This window comes from Micromys minutus, assembly GCF_963924665.1.
Source record: "Micromys minutus genome assembly, chromosome: 9".
NCBI classification, from domain to species: Eukaryota; Metazoa; Chordata; class Mammalia; order Rodentia; family Muridae; genus Micromys; species Micromys minutus.
In genome coordinates, this window is record NC_137978.1 from 22229528 (window position 1) to 22252831 (window position 23304).

Here is a 23304-nt window from a genome sequence, read left to right on the forward strand (position 1 = left end):
AAATCTGTGACAAGTTTTACATCAACTTTTTAATTTTTCATTTTTTGAATTATTTTATGTATTTGCATTTCAAATGTTGCCCCCCCTTCCTGGTCTCCTCTCTACAACTCCCAACACTCAATTCCCCTCCCCTTTGCCTCTAAAGAGGGTGCTTCCCCACCCTCCTACCCACTCCTACCTCACCTCTCTAGCATCCCCCTTTGCTGGGGCAACAGGCCTCTACAGGACCAAATGGCTCCACTCTCGCTGATGCCAGATAAGGCAGTTCTCTGCTACATATGCCGCTGGAGCCAAAGATGCATCTATGTGTATATATCCTTTGGCTGGTGGTTTAGTCCCTGGGAGCTTTAAGGGGACTGGTTAGTTAATATTGTTGTCCTTCCTGTGGGGTGCAGTGTGCTTCAGTGCTTCCAGTCCTTCCCCTAATTCCATTGGGGTCCCCAGGCTTAGTCCAATGGTTGGCCATAACTACCTTCATCTGCCTTGGGCTCTCGAAGAGCCCCTCAGAGGACAGCTATACCAGGTTCCTGTCTGCAAGCACTTCTTGGCATCAGCAATCTTGTTGGAGTTTGGTATCTGGGGATGTGATGAATGCCAAGGTGGAGTGGTCTCTGAAGAGACCACCTCCAGTAGATAGACATGGCCCCCAGTTGAGGGATGGGTCCATCCACCCTTCTCAAAATGTTTAACCCAGAATTGTTTCTGTCTAAAGGAAACACAGGGGCAAAAGTGGAGCAGAGACTGAAGGAAAGGTCAACTTTTGTTTTAAATTTGAATTGCTTTAGAATATGTGTGGAAGCAAACTTAGGAAATAGTAAGACAGCTTCTCCCCAAATGAGCAAAAGTCCAAGAAGCTAGGAAGCTTGGTGTCTGGGAATCACCAAGAGCATCACTGGCGTTCAGTTAACCATCCATTAATCCACAGAACGGGCAGCTGTTCAGAATTAGTGTTGCATCCCAGACAAGTGCCAGGCACTGCTAGTTCAGCCATTGGCAAGTGCAACAGACTGCCTACTGGGGTTTAGAGTTGATAAGAATGGAAGGCAATTCTTAAAAATAAATAAATAAAAGTGGCACAGAGAAGGGGAGCTGTTTAAATAGTACTTTGAGAAAGAAACTGTCTAGTAGTCGACTTTCTCCGAGGCTAGAGAATAAGAAAATGGTCATGCAAAGAACAAAAGGTTAAGCAGGGGGAGAAGCCAGAATGTATTCATTCATCAACAAATCATTATTTAACACTGAACTAGGTCTGAGACTGAATTCTACAGAACTTAGGAAGGTATGCGCACATGTGCTCGGGGACCACAAGAAGAAATTTAGATTTACTCTTGGGACTGTATCATGATTTTACTTTTGTGTTAGAATAATTAGGCTCCTCTGTCTCTCTGTCTCTGTCTCTGCATGTGTGTGTGTGTGTGTGTGTGTGTGTGTGTGTGCATTTGTGCATGCATGTATGTGTGTGCATGTCAAAGGTGTTCTATGTTCTTGAAGAGCACAGTCTTCTGGATACAGAAGAGAACAGTCACCAAGAGAAATGTCCCGATAAATACAAATGAACACTGAATGACTAGGTCAGTGCAGCTGTGAGGGGTGGCAAAGCTCAGAGGAGAGGAAATGCATGAGGAACACTCACTCAGCAATTTAGCAATCATTGCAAAATGTAAACCCAACTATTGTCCGACCCAGTTCTTCAGTTAAAAGTGAGCGTGGAAATGGAGGAAAGTCAGGATCCAACGAGACCCTGCCCTATCTCAGCTCAGTACCTTCCGAGGAAAGCAGATGGCGCCTCTGTGAGGACGCAGTAAAGGGCTCTTACCCGTATAGGGTAGACCTGCTCCACACACTATTAAGCTTTTATTTTTTATCCCCCATGTCATTTATTATTATCTACAGATATTGTTTTTGATTATAATTATCTATTGATAATTCTTCTCTCAGGGACCCTTTTCTACATTGCTCTAATCACAAGGTAAGAATTGTACCTTGTCTTAAGGAGGCTGCTACTAAGTGTTTTCTGAATGTCCATCACTTCTTTACTGCAAATCCACACTTGAAAACCAATCCTTTTTTCTGTTAGGAAAATGTCTGTGAGATGTCTCTTCTTAGAGGCACTCCAGAGATCTTTTCCTCACAGACTCCTTTTGTATAGAAGTGTGGGGTCAGAGTATAGGGACTCAGTCTCTTACCTACATACTGGGCACTAGAAGCCAGATCCTCAGAGTCGGAGCTCTTCAGCATTCCAGCACTACCCCTGGTAAAGTCTGTGTGGACTTAATGCCAATTAATTTGATTTTCCAAACTCCTGGAAAAGAAAAACAAATCAATAGGAAACTGCTTCTAGAATGCAGATGAGCTACCACTAGACTTCTCCTCATGGTGTCTGGAAGGAGAGACATAGAGTTTAGAAGTGGATTCTGAAGGCAGAGTTGATTGTCACTGTGCCAAGAGAAGTTTGTCTCTGGCTAGGGCATGGACTCAACATCAAGCTGTCTGTGATTTTGTACAGGTAAGCGTTTCATTAGGAAAGCCACAGAAATTGTGGTACATTTACACAATGGAGTACTGCTCAGCTATTAAACACAATGACTTTATGAAATTACTAGGCAAATGGATAGAACTAGAGGCTATCATCCTGAATGAGATAACCCAGTCACAAAAGAACACCCATGGTATGCACTCACTGATAATTGGATACTAGCCCAAAAAGCTCAAAATACCCAAGAAACAATTCACAGACCTTATGAAGCTCAAAGAGAAGGAAGGCCAGAATGTAGATGCCTCAGTCCTTCTTAGAAGGGGAAAATACAGGGACAAATAGAGGAGCCGGGATTGAAGAAAAGACCATCCAGAGACTGCCTCACCTGGGGATCCCTCCCATATGCAGCCACCAAACCCAAGTACTATTGCTGATTCCAAGAAGTGCTTACTGGCAGGAAACTGATATGGATGTCTCCTCAGGGGCTCTGCCAGAGCCATACTGATACAGTTGAGGATGCTTGCATCTACCCATGGAACTGAACATGGGGAACCCAGTGAAGGAGTTAGAGAAAAGACTGAAGAAGCTGAAAGGGTTTGCAATCCCATGGGAAAAACAACACATTATCAACAAATTAAACCCTTCAGAGTTCCCAGGGACTAAAACACCAACCAATGAATATGCAAGAAGAGACCACATGACTCCAGTTGCTTATATAGAAGAGGGTAGTATTGTCTGGTATCAATGGGAGGAGAGGCCTTTGGTGCAGTGAAGGCTCATTTTCCCAGTGTAGGGGAACGCCAAGGCATTGAGGTATGAGAGGGTGGTTGGGAAAGGGAGCACCATAATAGAAGCAAGAGGAGGAGGGATGGGAGGGGGAAAAGGGAATAACATTTGAAATGTAAATACAGAGAGCATCCAATAAAAATGAAAATAGAAAAAGTTGATTCAATAAATGTGGGTCTCTGTTATTGTGAATAGAGGGGCAGATTCCTGTCTACGGTCCCTTCTACAGGACCTGATAGTACAGTGAAGTACTAGATGGTGTATATATCTAAGGAAATAGGTAAATGGTTATTTGTCTTTTCAAGTGTTAGACAAGTGTTTAAAGATGTTAATCTAAGTATAAATGAGAAAAATCTTTTCCAATAGAACATTAATGAGACAGTAATTTTTGGAAACAACATTCCCACATGCACAGAACCTGTATTCTAACTGTAGACACTAATGCCCCTGGGATGGAATTCCCAGGGTGTTGCAGGGAGGATGGGGAAGGAAGGTTAATGTCAGAGGATTAGAGCAGCTCTGCTCATATACTCTACTGTGGTGTTTGACTAGCAAACATTTTAATCCAAATGGATCAGCCAGTCAGCTAGGAGATGTCTACTGTGGGATTCTTGCATTCATTCAAGGACCATGTTTGTGTGTGTTCTCATATGAGAGTCAGCTCCAGGATCTAGAAATACAGAACGGAATTAAGGTGTAAGTCTTGCTTCTAGGAGGCTGTGGTCTAGAGGAAGAGAGATCATCCCTAAGGAAGACAGTCCTACATGACAAACTGAATCAAGCAAGCCTAGTGGAGGAAAGGACCTCGGGCACAGATTATATAACAGTATAATAAAAAAGGGGTCACTTCAAATTAAGTTTTATACTTTAGAGCCTTCACTCCTTTCCTCTTTCAAATAGGTCACAAAGAATAAGCCTAGCAATCTGTGAGGGTTAAATGATGCAGATGATGCTCGGTGAGTCGGTTAAACAAGACAGCAGAAGGAAAAGCAGATCTCAGTCCCCAGGGAAGTATGCAGCTCTGCTGACCCAGGACTTTAAATCTTCTCTCATAGAGATAGTCTTTCCAGTGGGAAGATCTGTTAGAGTCAGTCAAAGGAACTCAACTAGAGAACATCTGGGCTGAAAAGATGTTTGCAATTCCTAAATGACCTATTCCTAGGACTCTGCTTTATGACTCTTCATTGCAGACGTCAGGCTTGCACAGGTATTTGGGAGTCAGGAAAGAACCAGCCTAGGGACAATGACAAGTCCATCCTGTGACCTCCAGTTCAGCTTGAATTCCTGAAGGCAGAGCTGCTCCTGGTTTAATCAAAGGCTTCATGCACACCGGTGCACTTCTGTTCTTTATCTCTGAGTTCTCCGTCCTGGCTCAGGAAGTTGACATCTCCCTTTCAAACCTTGCTTAAATTGGAGGTCAGAAAACTCTGAAAAACAATGGTACCTTCTGCCATCTGCTGGCTCCTTCCTGTCACCAGCCTGGAGCCAGCTTAGCAAAGATTCCAAAAGGATGAGAGAAGCCACCATCGGAGAAGGTGTGAGGCAGATGATGACCCCGCTTTTATCATAAAGGAAAGAGATGAGCAGGAGCTATTGATGTTGGTAGTGTGATGCTCAGCAGGGTCCTTTCAGGGAAAACACAGTTGTGTTTCTTTCAGATTTTATTCTTATATCATCACCGAATAAGTCACATTCTTTAGAGATCCATTTGTAGAAAACAGCAGTAGTAGATGCTGAAGCTGCTAGAGGTAAGGGTAGGGAGTGGGAAGGAGAAAGGGCCAAGAGAAACGTTCTTCAGCATACTGCAGTATTCTTTAATTGGTTCAGGAAACCTTTTTACAGGGATCTGTTGTTTGCGAGATTCTGATCCAAATATTTGGGACACAAAAACAGATAATGTTTCCTCTCTTGACTATAACAATGTATTGGGAAGCATTTAACTGAATGGAGAAGTAAACAGAGACCTGCAAGCACTCTTTTGGTATACTTAGTTCAGCATATCCACGCTTTTGGGGTTGCAGTCATTCATGGCTAGAAAATAGTTGGGGAAATATGTATCTGTAGCAAATGTGTATAGATTTTATTTTTTTTACCATGACTTAAAAATAGAGTATATTAACTGTGTGTCTACATTTGTATTGAATTCTATATTATAAGTAAGCCCCCAAAATGATTAGAGTTACACGGGAGGAGGTGTAGAGATTATATGTCAGTACTAAGCCATTTTATAAAAGGGACCTAAGCACCCACATCTGTGGGGTTTGGAGTGGGATTGGGGGATCTGGAATTGATCCCCTGGCAATATCAAAAGCAGTTGTTCTATATAAAGAATTGTGAGGGAGCACAGAGCAGGAGTGGACATCAGTTTGGCAATGCAGTACCAGAGAGGATCACAGAAAAGGGTGATCCAAGATGACATTAGAAAGAAGCCTTATACTGGAGGCAGCAGTGGGAATGACTGCCAGTTCCAGGAATGTCACTTCTCATGCATAGCCTCATTTGCCACTACTGCCCAAGAAGCTGAGATCTTCCACTACAAAACAGAAAAAAAAAGTTGTCAAAGCATTAGGCATTACACAAAAAGTCCCTTGGCTGTGTAGAGGGATGCCAAGAGGGCCAGGGGAAGTAGGCACAGCAGAGTAGAGGGGCTGCATACAAGGCACTGGAGGTGGATTAGCAAGAATTCCAGCATGGGTCTCTTGTCCTGGAAGAAAGGTGTCGTTAACCAGCCCATGTGTTGGACATGGACAACTTCTTCCATACAAGCTTATGGCTATTCACAGTCAGAAATGTATGAGCCACATTCTCCAAATTTATCTGAAATGTCAACATAACTTCATGAATGATAGATGTTCAATATCTGCAACCTTAACCACAGCAGCAACAGTACTATAGTCACCAAATGTACAAGCATGGTTCTGGGGCTGGATAGATGGTTAAGAGTATCTTGACTGCTCTTCCAGAGGTCCTGAGTTCAAATCCCAGAAATCACATGGTGGCTCACAACCATCTGTAATGGGATATGATGCCCTCTTTGGCTGTATTTGAAGACAACTACAGTGTACTCACATACATAAAACAAATAAATAAATCTTTAAAACAACAAAGAAAGAGAATGGTTATGAAAATCATGGTTCAGGTGCTGAAACAATTAAATAATACACAGAAAGTTGTAATTCTAGAAGCCACGGTGAATGGTAAAAACATTATAAAAGTCAATATTCAAATCCATATGAAAAATGTTCAGATGGGGGGTGGGCAGACAGCTCAGCTAGCAGATTTCTTGCCATGGAGGAATATGGACCTGGGTTTGGAGCCTCAGAACCAGTGTAAAACCTAGGCAAAGAAGCCGTATGTGTCTGTGACTGCGTTGTTAGAGTAGAGGAGGGACAGAGACAGGCAGAGCCCTGAGACCCACCATCCAGAAGTCTAGACCAGTCCCCAAATTTTCTGGTAAACAGCCAACATCTGAAAAAGACATCTACCACTGAACTCTGGCTTCTGTGCCTGTGCTGGTGGCTACACCTTCCCCCTAACACACATACACACACCACTCACCTACACACTCACCCACATATACACGTTACATACATCCAAAATACTGAATTACTAGGCATGGCCCTTTTCTTTTTCTGCCTATGGTTTACAGAGCTTTCTTGGACTGCTTATATAATATCTGAATGTAAAGAAGCCTAAAGATGAAATGTGTGTCCTAATTAAGGCAGAGACAGAAAATGCCCTAAATAAATGATGACCCTATCTATGTGTTTGCTTCTGCCTTTGTGGGTTCACTTTTCTTCCTGATTTCATTCTGGCTTGTATGGTTTGTTCATATTTTATTTGTTAAGGACCCCTTTAGTCTTTCTCTTGGCCAACACTGTTTCCCTTACTCCCTCGATCTATGGGATGTATTGTGAAGTCTGCCCACTGATTTTTCCGTGACTGGGACTGGTGTCTGGTGAGTGATTCACGTTTGTTCCGAAGCTGCACATCTGCACTGGGTGCTTTGAAACAGTGCTCCAGGGGATGTGAAAGGCCATTTGTCTCACTGAGACTGCTTCTATGCAACTGAGAACCTCTTCCTGGCTTCTTCTGAATTCCAGCCAGCTCTCTTTTGAGTTTAGACTGCAGGGTTACAGGGCAAAGCAATGGAGAGAAGAAAAAGGGGAGGAAAGAGTTTGTGTGGGGAGGAATCTAGTGTCAGCCCATCTGGCAGATGTTCTTGGTGTGACAGAGCACCCCTCCCCCAGCCTCGCTTTCTTCTGCCACTGATTTGTAGGTGTAGCCTCTGCACAGCAGGAAGGCTTGATAGCAGGAAGACAGATGAGCCTTACTAGAAGCTTCGTGGAAAAAGTTCTAAGAGTCTGTATACTTGGCCAGATACTAGTATAGGTGCAGAGAGCATTGACAGTCATAATAGTCAGTGGTATCACCTGAGCACTGACCAAAATGCTCAGGCTAGAGACTGCCTGGTATTCCAAACACCAACCGTTTGGTCGAGGAGCTTCTAAGACAGTGGCTAAACAGTCACTCTTAAAAGTCACTCTGAAAAGCCACTCTGCTGGCTTACTATCAAAAGGTTGTGAAGAAGTACACCAAAATGAAAAATAATAATGCAATTATGCATGGAATTTAGAATTTCACTCCATTCATAGGCTTTGGCTGATCCCAGTTTCACCTTTTCAGAACCTGCCCTATTTGCTATTAAGTAGTATTCAGAAGGCTGGAGAGATGGTCAGTAGTTCAGAGTGACAGCTACCCTTTCAGAGGTCCCAGGTTTGATTCCTAGACCCCCTAGGGTAGCTTTCAAAGACTTGTAAATCCTCTCTTCTGGCCTCCAGGGAAAGTGGTAGCTATGTAATACAAGGCATCTGGACAGGCTGGTCACAAAGAATTCTTCTTTACGAAGTAACTATGTTGTTTCTCAACAGCTAGTAGAGAACTCACCCAAGGCAAGTTTGCAATGTGCTTTCCACTTGTTATGAAGTACAAGCCAGGCAAGCTGGCAGGAAAGTGAGTTCAAAGGATTCCATACCTGCCTGCAGCTTTGGGAAGGTTCCCACCCTAGACCACTGGGCTTCTGAGAAAGCCCGTCTGTGGAGTCTAGTGAGCCCTGGCACGGAGTGTGTGGCTGCAGCACCTGCTTGGCCCTTCGCCTAGGATTCCTCGTGCACTGCTTCCTGTCAGACTTTGTATGGAGTCTGTAAACTCTAAGGTGGCACCATACTCACATCTGGTTCAAGGCAGTCTGCTGCCTCCTCCTGGCTTATTCAAGATGGCACTTTGTGTCCTCGGAGAATCATTCAAGAGTGGTCATAACTGACTCTTACATTCCAACTACAACTGTGGTTAGAAAAGAAATGACATTCCATCATAATCCAGCTTGCCATTATGGCACTGAGGTTGAAGGTGGCTGGAAAGACACGGAGTGAGAAAACAGGCCTTCCAGTGTTCCCTTTTGTGCTAGATTAGCTTTTCCTCGTCTGTGGTCTTTATATGTTTTCAGTTGCCCATTATCAAAGATGTCTTAAAACTATGAAATGGAAAATTTTAGAAATAAACAGTTCATGAGGTTTAAATAGCATTTACCACAATACTTCTTATCTCAATAAATGTGTGTGTGTTCATGTAAACACATGTGTACACATATTTGTGCAGGATAGAGACCCACATTATATGTCTTCCTTCAGACCTCTGCCTTACTTCTTGTCACAGGGTGTGTCAGCCACCTTCACTGATGGGCGTAGACTAGCTGGCCAGGGCTTACTTCTGTCCTTCTGGTGCTGGAAGTATGCAGCTATGATCCTGCACCTACCTTTTCACAGAACTGCTTCAGCTCCAGGGTCTGATCTCTGTGTCTTCACACAAAGAACTTACATACACAGGGCTATATCTCCATGTCTACAGTATAACTTGGTCATAGTTGATGTGAATCTCTTGCTGTGGCTGATTTACAGACTTTATCACCAGTGGGTCTGTATAGGAAAAATCGTGTTATGGAGATAGCTGGTTGCCATTTGTTTCTTCAGACATCGGCTGAGGGTCTCAGGATGGATTGCCTCCATCTCAGTGAATACAGGGAAACCAGTAATCTACCATGTTTCCTTAAACAAGATATTGATGTTTGGTTTTGCTTTGTCTTATTTACCTTCAATGTAATGGGATCAGATTGTATAGCTTGATGAGTGTGTGGGACTTAATGAAAAAATATATCAGAGAGCACCTTGTACATTTAAGAAATTTAAGTCAAAGCAACACATACGAACACACACACACACACACACACACACACACACACACAGCAGATTAGGGTTTCTGAGAGGATTGTGGCAACTAGGTAAACATAAAGGAAGCTGTGCTGGATAAAAAAGACCATCCACATTTCCCACTTCTTCCATGGCCTCTCAACAAAGAGTCAACAGGGGAGTGGTGAGTGTGTAAGAGGAACTGGGGAAGATGGTCTCTGTCTGTTTGAAGCTAAGTGGAGCTGTGCATATGCGGAAAAAAACATTCCTGCAATGGTTAAAGCAAACTTGGGAAGGATGTACTTTGCTAGGGTAATCACAGGCTGGGGCAGAAACAAGGCGCAAAAACACATGGCTCCTGTTTATGTTCAAGCTTCTAAAATAGCTCAGGCCTGAAGACACCTTCCCCCGGTAAGGGACACTGATCAGAATCTTCCTGGCCCTCTGCTGTGACAGCCTATGATGGTATCCTTCTTCAGGGCCCTAGCTCAGCAGCCTGGGACAGTAATTTGGTGTTATCAGATTAATTAAGTCATTTATGTGGCTAAATTTACATATGAATATTAAATATCAGGCTGGGTCTCTCTAATCAGACAGCCAGTGTTTTCAGGGTAACACTTTGTTCCCAAAACATTCAGAAATATGCAAATTGGATTCTTTAATGAGGCTGATATTTATGTAAGGAAGAAATCTTCCAGCTAGGAAGACGCCTTCCCATGATATTTTTGTCTGACACCTAGAGCTGTGCTAGATTTTACCCCCCCACTGGAGTTGCTCATTATCAACAACTTTATTTATTTATTTTCTGCTTTTCGTTCTGAATCTGTGACATTTGGTCAGACTGTGGAGAGGTCATAAGCTTTGCCCTTGGATCCAAATCCTGGGTTACTATCTATTAATAGCAAACTTAGGTAATGAGAGGAGTTTGTGGAACTTGGCTTTCTATGGACAAAACAGAAAGGACTGTACAGAGACCTGTGCCTGGGACTAAAACTCCCTGCAAAGCTTTGCGGGCTGAGCTTGGCACCCAGTGCCTGCCACCTGCAAGTTCTCCATACATGTGAACTGCCCTCTGCGGTGAACTGACCCCACTTTCCCACTTTCCTTTTAAGCTTTGATGTGGAAAATGGCCCTTCCCCAGGTCGGAGCCCATTGGACCCTCAAGCCAGCTCTTCTTCAGGACTGGTACTTCATGCCGCCTTTCCTGGGCACAGCCAACGCAGAGAGTCCTTTCTCTACCGATCTGACAGCGACTATGACTTGTCACCAAAAGCAATGTCAAGGAACTCATCGCTTCCCAGCGAACAGTAAGTAAAACTCTTCCGGTTCCTCTCTGGCTTTCAGTCTCACCTTTACCCTACTGAAGCAGCAGCGACTGTTGGCATCCCAAGGGAGGAAGGAGAGAAACTGAACAAGTGACCAAGACGTCCATCTTAAGGACTTGCAGAATATTGCCTAGGGTTCCCATGATGTAAAAAGAAAAGAAACGAAAAACCTCAAACACAATGTTCAGTGCACAGTCTGTTTCCTCAAAACTTTCTCTAGTTTTATTTCCTGAACTGTGACATCGTTTACAGAATGGCAGCCTTACCACCTTTTTGCAAATCACACTTGAATTTATGGATGTATGATGCCTTGGGATGGACCGAAAATGGTGGTTGCTTACCAACCTCACTCATTGGCCTTTGCTCTGTGACATTTAGCTAAGGGGTCACCCAGCCTGTGTCCCTTCTGAGAAACTTCACCATCATATTACCCACTGACTGGCTCCTTGGACAGACAATATGTTCGACTGGCAATACTAATTGCAGATAACTGCTTTTTTATTCAGAGATGACAAAGGGTTTGTATTGCTTATTTGCTTGAATTTCTGAACCCAAATAAAATGGGTTGCTGAAAGCCACAACTTAAAAGGTTTGGGGGCACACACTCAATCATTTTTAATACTGTATATTATGAAAGTATCAGTAGCTCCCTAAAATCTCTGGTCTGGAAATGTCCATTGGGTTCTTTCTCTCTGTTAAAAAGAAGCCCAAAGAGTCACCTTCTTTAACAGGGTGAGGAGTGTTTTAACGTTGGCAGTAGGACAGTATATTGCAGAGTCCCTCCCTCCTCAGTAACGTCTATTGGGAGTGCTCTGTCCTAGGGATTGGAGAACTGGCTCCGATATCAACAACATTTGCTGTTCTTGCAGAGGACCCAGGTTAGGTTTCCAGTACCCACATGGTTGCTCACAATTACCTAAAACTCTGGTTCTAGGGAATCGAACACCCTTTTCTGGCCTCTGTGAGCACCAAACATATGTACACATGTGGTGTACATATATACACGCAGGCAAATACTTATATGTATGTAAGAAAAACAAAAACTAATAAATCTGTTTTAAGGTCATATATAGTTATAAAACATTCCAATCATGAGTGAGCCAAACCCTCATATTTACTTATTTGTAAAATATCTATACACTGTTATATATACTTTGCCATATGCTAGGCTGTAGGGCTTTTTAAATGAGCAAAACAATATGAAAAAATCACAGATGAGTTAAAACCATATCCCATTCCTCAAACGTCTGTGTGCTCTGAAGATGACTATACTCACTGCTAGTAAGAGGCGACACACACATGCGCACAGGAGGCAACTCACATTGGGTGAGCATGTGCTGAAGGCCAGGTTTCCTTACACGTGCTGTTAGGTTAACATCCAAACCGTAGACGCTGCCAATCCTACCTAGTCTGGACTTTATCATGGGAGAGCAAGGGAAGTGCAGTGAACTCAAAGTAAGCACAGATCCATTCCCAGGGCATTTTACAAACAATCGGCCAGCTTTGGAATCTATGTATTTCCTTGATTAACTCCTACTTTACTAGTTCCCAAGCTCATTTGAAACCCCACAAGGAGTCTTCCACTCCCTCAGTTTTCATAGAAGAGGCCAATTAGACCTGAGGTTAAATTCTGCTGTTTCCTTGTGTGGAATAAAAATAATATGGAGAGCTTAAACTTGAAGATAATTTCGAACTTACAAGCCAGCTCTGTCTCTGGCCTTTGAAACTACAGTTGTGAATATATATCTCTGCATCCAGCATCCCTGCCACCTGCTTTATCTCTTCATGATGTCATGGACCACTTAAACATTCCCTTAAATTTAGCACCTATACAATATTGCCAACTTCAGTTCTAGACAAGAAAGAATTTTGTGTGAAAATTATCTAGCATCATTGTTTATAACATTTTTATTTCTACTAGTTCCCTAGTGTGTGTGTGTGTGTGTGTGTGTGTGTGTGTGTGTGTGTGTGTGATATGCACATGGGTATGTTGGTTACTGTGTGTGTGTGTCATGCACATGGTTGTGTGTGTGTGTGATATGTACATGGGTATGTTGGTGACTGTGTATGTGTGTGTCATGCACATTGTTTTGTGTGTGTGTGACATGCACATGTGTATGTTGGTGACTGTGTATGTGTGTGTCATGCACTTGGTTTTGTGTGTGTGTGTGTGTGTGTGTGTGTGTGTGTGATGCACATGAATAGCCAGGTAACAATATGGAGGACAATGAAGGCTGTCAGATGTCTTTCTTTACTGTTTTCGGCAATTTTGCTTCAAGACAGATACAGTTTGAGCTAGCCTTGATGGCCAGCAAGCTTTGGGGATCTGCCTGTGTCTACCCATCAATGCTAGTCATGCTCGACCATGCCTAGCTTTTTATGTTGATGCTGGGGATTAAAACCTATGTCCCCATTTAAAGAGAAAGCACTTTTTCCATTGAGGAAAATCTCCCTTTAACTAAAAGTAGGAAGAGCATGATTCCATAATAAAGATAAGCCTTTCCCAGGAAAGTATGGGTGATAACATAACACCAATATTCAGAATACCGATATCAATAAACATTAAAATCTTTCTGAAGAATGAGGACCAAACATTATGTTTTGAAAGTATTTCAATGTGACTGTAAAAACTTTTATGTTTTCCAGTTAGGGGATTTATACTTCTCCATATAAGAGGCTGTAGAGTTTAAATAATATTCAGTTTCATCTAGTGGTTTATTTTGTCAGAGCCACAGTAGAAAAGTTAAGTTTCATACTGATGTCTGCATCTAAACTAAAGTGATATTCTCTTGAAAAAAAAAAATCCATTTTAGGAATATACATTTTCCTTTGTCTAGTTCCATTGTATCCTTTATTTTTTAAAATAAATTATTTTATGTTTGAAGTATTTCAACCATTTTTATATTTATTTTATATGCGTGGTTATTTGCCTAGATGTATGGCCATGCACCACATATGTCCAGTGTCTGCAGAGGCCAGAAGAAGGCGTAGGATCACTGGAAAAAGACATCTTGTTGGTACTGGGAATCAAACCAAGGTCCTCTGGAAAACCAGCCAGTACTCTTAAGCAATAAGCCATCTCTCCAGCCCTGTGAAGTGAGACTCTTTAACTCCATTTCTCCTGATTATCACTGTACAGGAAGGATTCAAATGAATACTAGAACAGTAACTTCCCCTTTTCCCAACGCTCCTGCCTCTGCCAATAGACCCATTAACAGGGGTCATGGCAACTCAGGTGCCCTGATGCTAACGTTGACGGGATGGTTCCAGAATGGCTCTTTCTCGGGAGCCCGTCATACCGAGCACGGAGGAGTTACAAGTACAAACTCACAGAAAAGTGGAAAGCTTTGTGTAATGCTGCTGCATTAAATCCTGGCACTAGGAAAATGTTGGCTTTGAAATGTTCTTACACGAATCGTCTCAGTGGAGTGAGAGGAAACTACTTGCAGGTTAGGTGAGAGTTGGTGAGTGAGTAAAAACGTTATGTGAATGAAAATGTAACATGGCTTCAGCTTTCAGCAACAAAGACTAGACTGTGATGAGGCTAGTGAGAGATTAAGTCTTCTCAGGTCCCCAAAGCCAGTGCAGTTCCTGAACGTGGCAATCTGCCGGGCTCTCTCTCCGTTCTTGGGCTGGGATCACTTCTTAACAAAGGCCTTCGCATATCTTGGTATAGATTTCTCAGTGGAAACACAAAGTACTGGAAATTAGCAAGGGTGATTTTTCTTTCAGAAAACTATGGCAGAAATATGTTCTCCACAATGAGTTGCATTTTTTCTCTTTTCATTTTCATACTTTTCTTATCTGGTCACCCCATATACACAGGCTCAGAGAGAGACCTTCCAAAAGCCGCCATGAACAAATGCCTATGTATGTTCTCGGGGGAAATGAGACCCAAAAATCCAGGATGAAAAGCAAAAGCAGTAGGCCAGTTAAATTTAAGGCCTGTTTATTGATGGATGACCAAAAAGTACAATGTTGTATCAAAGACTCAAGTTACAGCCATGGCTGTTTCAGTTGGTTGCTATGACTGTTAAAACATGGCCTCTCATTTATGGTCTAAATTATCTGTAACTAAAATTACACGTTGATAAAGCATTGCCCATATGCTATGTGCTTTACGTATGTGCATTCATTTAGTCTCCATAGCCCCATTGTGATAAGAATACAGTTTTGGTTTTGCACTTAAAAATAAAAGTGTGGGGCATGGAATAAGAGTCCAATCTTGAACCCCTGAAGTTCAGATAGCAATACAATCCAAAGACCCAGAATTTAAACTAAACAAGGCCCTAGGTAAGCATATCCATGATTTGCCTGCCTTTCCAGCTATTAATATGACACATGTTCAGTCTTCTTCTTAGTGATTGTTTACTTAAATTTATTCGGGTTTTGCAAATAAATAAAACACTTTCTGTGTTTTCAAAATCCTAAAGGATATGTAAGTCAGTTAGTAGCATTAATGCCTTCAGAAATAAGGCAGCATTAGGGAGGCTTGTATGGCAATTTGCAAAGCCTGGCTAAGCAGGGTGAATGGCCTATTGGAGGAGGTCCAGCTTAGGTAAAAAGGATAGGAGGGCTGGAGAGTGTGCTTGGGAGAAGGCTGCTCTGACCAGCTTTCTAGCTAGAGGAAAGACTGGGGAGGGAGGGCTGAGGCTGGTGAGGCAACAACCCTCTTGTCGTGAAAGGCCTGAATTGTTTTGTGTGTTGCAGGCAAGCCATACTCCAAAAAGTCCTTTAGGGAGAAAGAACTTCAAAAAGTGTCTGGTTTGAAAACCAGCTCCGGAGCTGAAGAGTGAACTAATAAGCGCTAGGGGGCAGCAGTGGCCTCCCATGCCTGTAACCTCAAGAATGGGGACGGACTGCAAAGAGAAGGCTTGATGGGCAATTAATAAACATTTGCAAATTGGGACTGACAGGACTCAGTGGATGTTTGTGGGATGAGGCAGAGGGATGCTTTCCACCTACCCAGCATGCTAGATGCCTGCATTGCTCCTTAACAATTAGGCTCTTCCTTCTGTTACGCACAGCAATGTCCGTGAAAGCATTTTATAACTATACAATAGAAACATAAGTCCATACTGCAGTAGGGCTAGTCATACATATCTTAAAGAGGCAGTTACCAGCCAGAAGACAGACAGGCCACTGCCTAATTACCATGATAAAGACCCTCTACTGAGGACAACTTCATTTCTCACAGAATCCCCATTTGTAGATGAAGAAGTTGAGACACAACTTGTCTAACTTTCAAGGGTGATAAAAATATCTTAGAAACAAGAGGACATGGCCAGAGGCAGGATGGTACTTCCAATGGCCATAGCTCTAATCTGTAGAAGACTATTAGTACAAGGTAATTCCACATAGAGTAAAGAAACAGAGAAATGTGGAATAAGTTCATAAAATTTAGTGTCTACTGGTGAAAATCAGCATTTTTTGCATTCTAAAAAACTGTTTCATGGTTACAATATGACCCACACACTCAACTCCAAGATCCAATTGCAAGAAATTGTTCCATACTTAAAGGGCTCAAGTTAGTTTGTAAGAGTGTCATGTTTGGAATCAGTCACTAGAGGGTGCTTGTGTAACAGCTCTGAATATTTCACTGTGTTCCTGCACAGGGCAAACTGCTTTCTCTAATGATCTGGTAAATAAATCATAAATGATAAATAAATTAGTTTCTGCAGTCAAATATTTTCTATTGCAAATTGAAGTCTATTCTTAACTTATAAAACATAATGGTTTCAAAAGAGTTCTGAAATGTAGAAATTTTTGGTTTCATTTTATTTACTTTCTTCCTGGATACTTGCTCTAAATCTGCTCATTTCTCTAGTGGCTATTATTTGAGCTACAGCATTAAGTCAGTCACTCAAACGATCATATGTCAGTGCAGGTGACCTACCAATCCATCTCCCCCCAGAGTTTCTGAATATTCTGCTGTCTCAACTCTAAAAGTCACTCCCCTGGGAAAGCGAGGCTGATGCTGTGCTATGGTGCGCTCCCTCTCTCGAATCGTTAGTGTATCTAATTTTACTCCCTCTCCAGATCACTTGCCCAGCATCAGCTTCATGTGAGTTGATGTGTCTGGATCTTTCTGGATTATTTGACACCCAGCTCAGTATGTGGTGGAGTGTCTTGTCTCCCTAAATGACTTGACTTCCATCCCATAGTTAAGCACCAGAAATCCAGGAGCCACTGAAGGCCTGCTTGATTCCAAATCAGTTTCCCTGTGCTCCAGCTTACGCTTGCATGTTCTGAACTACATCAGCATTATCTCAAAGATCTGGACAGGAAAGTCTTCCACCCGTCTGGATGTTTGCCAGATGAAAATGCAGGCAGTTGGTGGGCAAGTTACCACATGCCGTTTCTCACAATCATTTCTGATTTTGTTTTTATTCTCTCACTCCTTTTAGCCCCTTTCTGAAACCCCTGAGCCTCTCCTTTAGCCTCCTTAACTACATATACTGCCATGAATGAAGCCATCCCCGACCACTACCATAGCTCTCCCTGCTGCCTTGGCAAAGCCTAACCCTGTAGTATCAATATCTTGGTGACACCATCTTCCTGGTCTGTAGTGCCACCTGGCTGTCCCTAAGCGCCATAAACTCAACATGTGCATGAAAGGTCCAAGGATCCCATGAAAATTCCCAAGTCCTCTTCACTTTTTTTGTTTCTACTCATGGGTATTTTCTCAGAGGCTCATTTTTTTTTAATAAATTACTATTTTCTTATGCAAGCAAATGCTGGATTCTAACAAGATCCCTGGCATCTTTTCAACATGTCTTCTCCCTTCTTGGCCTCATCTCCTCTTTCTCATTGCCAGTAACCCTCTCCCCGTTCCAACCAGGGTTCTCCCCGATGTTCTGTACCCCAGTGTCCACAGCATTTTGCTTTTTTAAAAAAACCCTTTTTTGGCCTGTTTATCTCACCCCCACTTCACTGAAACCCCTCCCTGGCTCACCTGGTCCTGTTGAGTGAATCACAATGTCACAGGCTTTGTCCCCCATATGTCGGGTATGGGAGAGCCTTCCAGCCTTATTTTCTACACATGCCCATAGTAAATGTTTTCTGATATGAGTTTATTCACTGCTTTTCCACATGAAATCCTCTGCTATTACCATTACTCTCATTGGCATTATTTATCATCTCTGCCTTTTTACCGAATACCTCCTGTCCCTGAAAGCCCACCTCAAACACTACCGACTCAGCCAAGCCCTTCTTACTTCCACTGACCTAGACTCCACCTCTCTTGGTATTCAGTATCCCACTGACACTTCCATTCAGTTTCCTCGGTGTGTATTTCTTCCTGTGCTTATGTGTATTTTTTTTATCTCCTTTATTAGCCTTTTATTTGCAAGACCATGGCTTCTGCACTATTTGATTTGTCAACTGTGTCATCGTATGCCATCATAAAATCAGAAGTGTCCTATCTAAAGCTTAGATCTGGGGAAGCAAAGAGGCCCGGGTCTTCCAATCACCATCTACATGCTAGAGAGCACCTACCCACTCGATCGTGCCTGCTTCCCTCATATCTGCTTGGCCGATAGTAGATGAGCCATTGCACACAAAGGCCAATCACATAAAGAATGCTCAGTGCTTGCCCGGTCCTTTTCTTGTTCTTATCGCCAAAAAAAAAAAGTGTCAGAGAATGCCTGACTAAAGATGAAAGTGGAAACTGACACATTAACAGGGCACCTTTGCTAAAGCCCACATCAGAGAAGGGTAGGCATGAACACACATGTTCTTCAGCTTGGAAACCCAACTTCACATGGTGCCTGGTACCCAGCAGGTGCTTAATTATTGCAGGATATCCTCACAGGACCATGAACAAAGTGCCACCTTGTATGTGATGACAGAGGACAGAGGAGATAGGCCAGACAGGGAGGGGAGCTCACTGACATGTTGCTGCTTCACAGGGTGCCAGCAAATTAACCTAATTTGGTGATGGTGGCCAATGTGGTTTCCCGAAACCTTCAGCTGAGATCTTGCTGAAGGCAGTGGTTAGCAGATTAAGGGAGCAGATGCCAGGGCACAGAAAGCTTGTTGCTGCAAAGGCAGTTTTCACTGGTCCCAAGCGCAGACTCATGAAACAGGAGGCAAAGCATAATTAGGTCTTTGGGACCAGATGAGTGTCAACTGTTACTACTTAGGAGGCTCAGTCTGCACATTCCCATTAAAATTTTTTCCTTGTTACTTTAAGAAGAAAAAAAAAATAGAAGTATATTAAAAACAAAAATGTAATGGGATTCCCAGACAGAAATGTGTGTTTAAATGGTATTAAAGCCGTGGTTCAAATCAACAAAAGCCAGGAAATCCAATGTTCCCCTTTATCCAGACTATTAGACCATTTTTTTCCAATGTATAGTGTGCCTATGGGCAGCCCTCCCTTTGAGTTTCCTGGTTCAGGCAAGTCAAATCCGCAAGTCAGTTTGAATTATAAGAATCTGGGTTGGCCATTTAGTGGAACCATATGCCCTAAGGACACATGCTTACTTGCCAACACTTTTAGACAGAATCTCACTGTAAGGCTGGGAGTCGTGAGTTGGGTGCTTTTGTTCTTCTTCAGGTTCATGGGCCTTCCTCCCAGAACAAGTAGGTCACAAAGTGCGATACACTTAGTGTAACGTGTGTGCTGCAGTGACATTCATCTGTTCTGCTTCTCTCTGTCTCTCCACCAGACACGGCGACGACCTGATTGTCACTCCGTTTGCCCAGGTACGTAGCTGTTATACTCACCTGAACTTCATCGCTGCTATGATCTCAAACACAGCCCCCTTGACCCTAACCAATTCTGAAACATTCTTCTTGCAGGTTCTTGCCAGCTTGCGAAGTGTAAGAAACAATTTTACCCTGCTAACAAACCTTCATGGAGCACCGAACAAGTAAGCCCCATTGTTCTGCAGAGTTTCACACAAATGCACAGAACACTGAAAGACACTGGACACAAACAGTACTTAGAAATCAGCCCTACAAGCTAAGTCACAACACACAACACATCTGCAAATGTACAGTCTAAGGGCCAGGAAGTTCACTTGTGTTTCAGGGATTATCAGAGCCTCAGAGGGTCACAGAACCCGTGATCTTGGCAAGGGTTAGGAGAAGGCTGCAAACCCGTACATTCAACCTCTGTTGTAGAGAAGGAAATCTCGAGTGCTCAGAAACCTGCTAGCTAATGAACATGAATGTACCATGAGTTAGAGGAACACTGGGTCTGTGGCTTTATTCTCCTGGTTTTTCAGTCAGTAGTTACTGCAGCGTTGTCTATATCTGGTCTTCGTGAAGCCATCCATCCATCATTTCTTTGGCTTCATCCAGATTCTGATGAAGCAGGTGATGTAAAACAAAGGTGGAGCCTACTCTGGACAATGACTCTCCTCTCACTATCCTGGGGTGTATATTTGAATAAGTCTTGCAAGAGGAAGTTGCACACTCCTATGGCATTTCTCCTCCCCTGGTTTCTCCATTGTTTTGCTTGCTCCCCCCAAAGTGCATTATCTTACACACTCTTTGTGTGATCCCGCCGGTCTCTGGATAGGGCATCCCACTCTTTGGGATGAAGTGTGGATGCTTATACATTGCATCTAAGATGCCTTTCAACCCAGATTAAGTTAACATGATGGAACATTGGTTATAGTATATTTAGGAAAAAAAGTAATAGCTGAGCATTCCTAATTGAAAAATCCCAAAATTCAGACTTTTTGAACTCTGATATGCAAAGAATGAAGAAATCCACATCTGGCCTTCAGTGATAGCTTTCCCATAGTTACATTATAAGATTACCATTGGGTTATTTGTGGAACGTGCATGGGAAACAAATGCATTTTCTATTCAGTTTTGATTCCCATCACTAAGATTTCTGACCACGTATATTAAGATATTCCAGAATCTGAAACATAAACAAAGGGCAAATCTGAAACCTTCAACACTCAGGGACACCCAGCCAATACATGGAACCTAGAGACTTGGGTTTGGAGCTTTGCTTCCTGTTTATTCCCTTATTAATCTATTGCACAAATATTTAGTTCATACATACTATTTATCCATGTCTGCATGTACCTAATTGTACAATACTTACTGGCCATTCACTTTGCATCAAGCACTGATGATCTCATAGTGGTCCACACAGACAAAGTCTCTGCCCTTTTGTGGCTTATGTTCTAACAGGAAGTGCTGGTGATTAATCAATGAGCAGTCAGATCATGTCTCTGGCCACATGGGCTGGAACAACTGAGAACCAGGAGTTTTCTATCTGTTTATCTCCACACTGATTTTAGACTCTCTCTGCCTGGACTATCTCCTTATACCTGTCAGTGTCTGATTAACCATATCCTGACATCTTTTATATTAAATGTCATCTTTCTCAAGATGCTTTTCTGACCCTACTAAGCCTACCTGAGTAGTCTCAATTTAGCCCAAAAGTATGCTAATGACCTGGTACACTGTCTTTATGGGCCATTACCCATCACTAGACATATGTGCATGTGTGCTTCTGAATGAAGAACTGTTGAAAGATAGATCACTAATTATTTGGAAAATTTCTTGGAAAGTTAGAAACTTTCTTACCCTTGCATGTTCTTCTCCACATAATTGGTTTCTGCAGGTGTTCATAATGGCCACAGCATTCAGTTCTACTGCTTGGGACTCCTAATACACGTGGAAGTTAATTATCTTTAGCTGGGTCTTGGTTTCCTAAACCATAAGATAAGGTTGTATGAGGATTTAGTAAATTAATATTCTGAAAGCATTCAACTGGCCCGTAGCATAGTAGCTGTGATCTACTATAACTGATAATTCATCTTACTGAACTTAGACGGGTTTTCATATCAGTTATCTCAGCAATGATCTCCATAAGCAATAATTGTAACAGATGTTATTACTTCCCCTTTACAGATAAGGAGTGGAGGCTGAGATTAAATGACCCAACTATGATCAACCACACAGCTTCTAGTGAGCAACTGTTCTACCTGAGCACAACATCCCCACTCCAATGCTATGCTCCACTTATTCCTGACACCTGTTGACTCTTCCTGGTTGCAGAAAAAGCCCTTGGATAGCTTGAACGTTTATGTAGGAGCAACGCATGAAACAGGACATTCAGAGAAGCTTAAAGCAAACATTAAGTAAGCCAGTCTCTTTAGAAATGAAGCCTAAGGTCAGAATGCTACAGATGGGACAAGGAGGAGGTGAGGAGTAACTGTCAGAAGCTTCTTTAGTATAACCATACTTGACACCAAACTGATATGGTACACACATCCAAGCAGTCATGGGGCACACATAGTAGTTTTGATGCTATTTGTTAGCGTGAGTGTAGGTGTTCCTCCTTGGTCAGTAGGATTAGAGACAGCCCGACCTGATAATGAATACATTGTAGCTGCTCTCTTAAGAATTGGATCTTTAGATAGCTGTGTGTTCTGGATTACACAAGGCTCTGGGGAATCAAGTATTTTATGACCCTAAATAAATGCCATATACAGAATGGACCTAGAGCCATTATCACTCTCAGACTGAGAACCATCTGTCAAACCCTGACCCCTTGTGTCACATTTGTCCAAGACAAGCCATATTTACAAAAGAGAGTATGCCTCCAGCACTGAGACCAAGGCATCTACTGATCTTCTGCAAATCCATATCTGTGTTTTATAGGGTAGTCTTGCCATTTATTTTAAGACTTTTTGATTAGTTTATTTTAAAATAGGGTTTCTTTCTATAGTCCCAGATGACCTGGAACTCACTATCTTACCTTGGCCTAGTAGCAATCTTCCTTTCTCAGCTTCTGCGACACTGGTGATACAGGTATGAGCTACAATCTCTAGTCTGATCTCAGGTATCCCTAAAAACAGCATCAAAGTACAAAAACCTCAGGAAACTCAGATCCTCCAAAGCTTCTCCAAAAGGAGCTGAGAGTACTTCTGTGAGGTTTAGGCTAAGACTCGAGTGTTGGTTTTAAGCCGCAAATGAACCAGTATGGCAGAGGTGGGTTGGAGAGCTGAGAGTCCACTGATAACACTCCACTCTACTGCTAGGTAGTCAGTGCCCACAAAGAAATAAGGAAAGAAAGTGAGGATAGGATCATATACAGCGGTGCATACGGCATACAGAGGTGTTCCCCCTCCCACCCACATTCATTAACTTATGTTAACTTTTGGAGCTGCACCATCCATGGAATTTAGAAGTTGCTTTCTGGGATATTTAACATGGGTTCCGGGGTACCACTCCCTGTCTTGAATGTACCATTTAAGCAGTAATTATGTCCTTGGAGTGGTTTTCATAAGACATCTGGCTAGTGTGGTTTATTATGTGAAAAGGAACTCCCACACAGAACTATACTTCTCCCAACTTACGGTTTCTTTTATCTCTTGGCTCTTTTCTCTGTATAAAGCAGCTCATTGTCTGCCCCGGCTTTGCCACCCAAAGGGTAAAAATCTTAAAGTTTCTGCTGAGGAGGTTTCCTTTCACCTTAATGAAATGAGGGACCAGC

At 42.6% G+C, this 23304-nt stretch overlaps 1 protein-coding gene across 3 annotated transcripts in view; it reads left to right on the forward strand.

Moving 5' to 3' along the window:
• PDE4B (phosphodiesterase 4B) overlaps positions 1 to 23304 on the forward strand; it is a gene marked incomplete at both ends in the record, with an annotated part of 442442 nt that overhangs the window by 310485 nt on the left and 108653 nt on the right. For all 3 annotated transcript variants that reach the window (XM_080921154.1, XM_080921155.1, XM_080921156.1), the window contains 3 exons: positions 10620 to 10814; positions 19505 to 19541; positions 19638 to 19708. In XM_080921154.1, coding sequence (XP_080777280.1) covers positions 10620 to 10814; positions 19505 to 19541; positions 19638 to 19708 — 303 coding nt within the window. The remainder of the gene's footprint in view (positions 1 to 10619; positions 10815 to 19504; positions 19542 to 19637; positions 19709 to 23304) is intronic.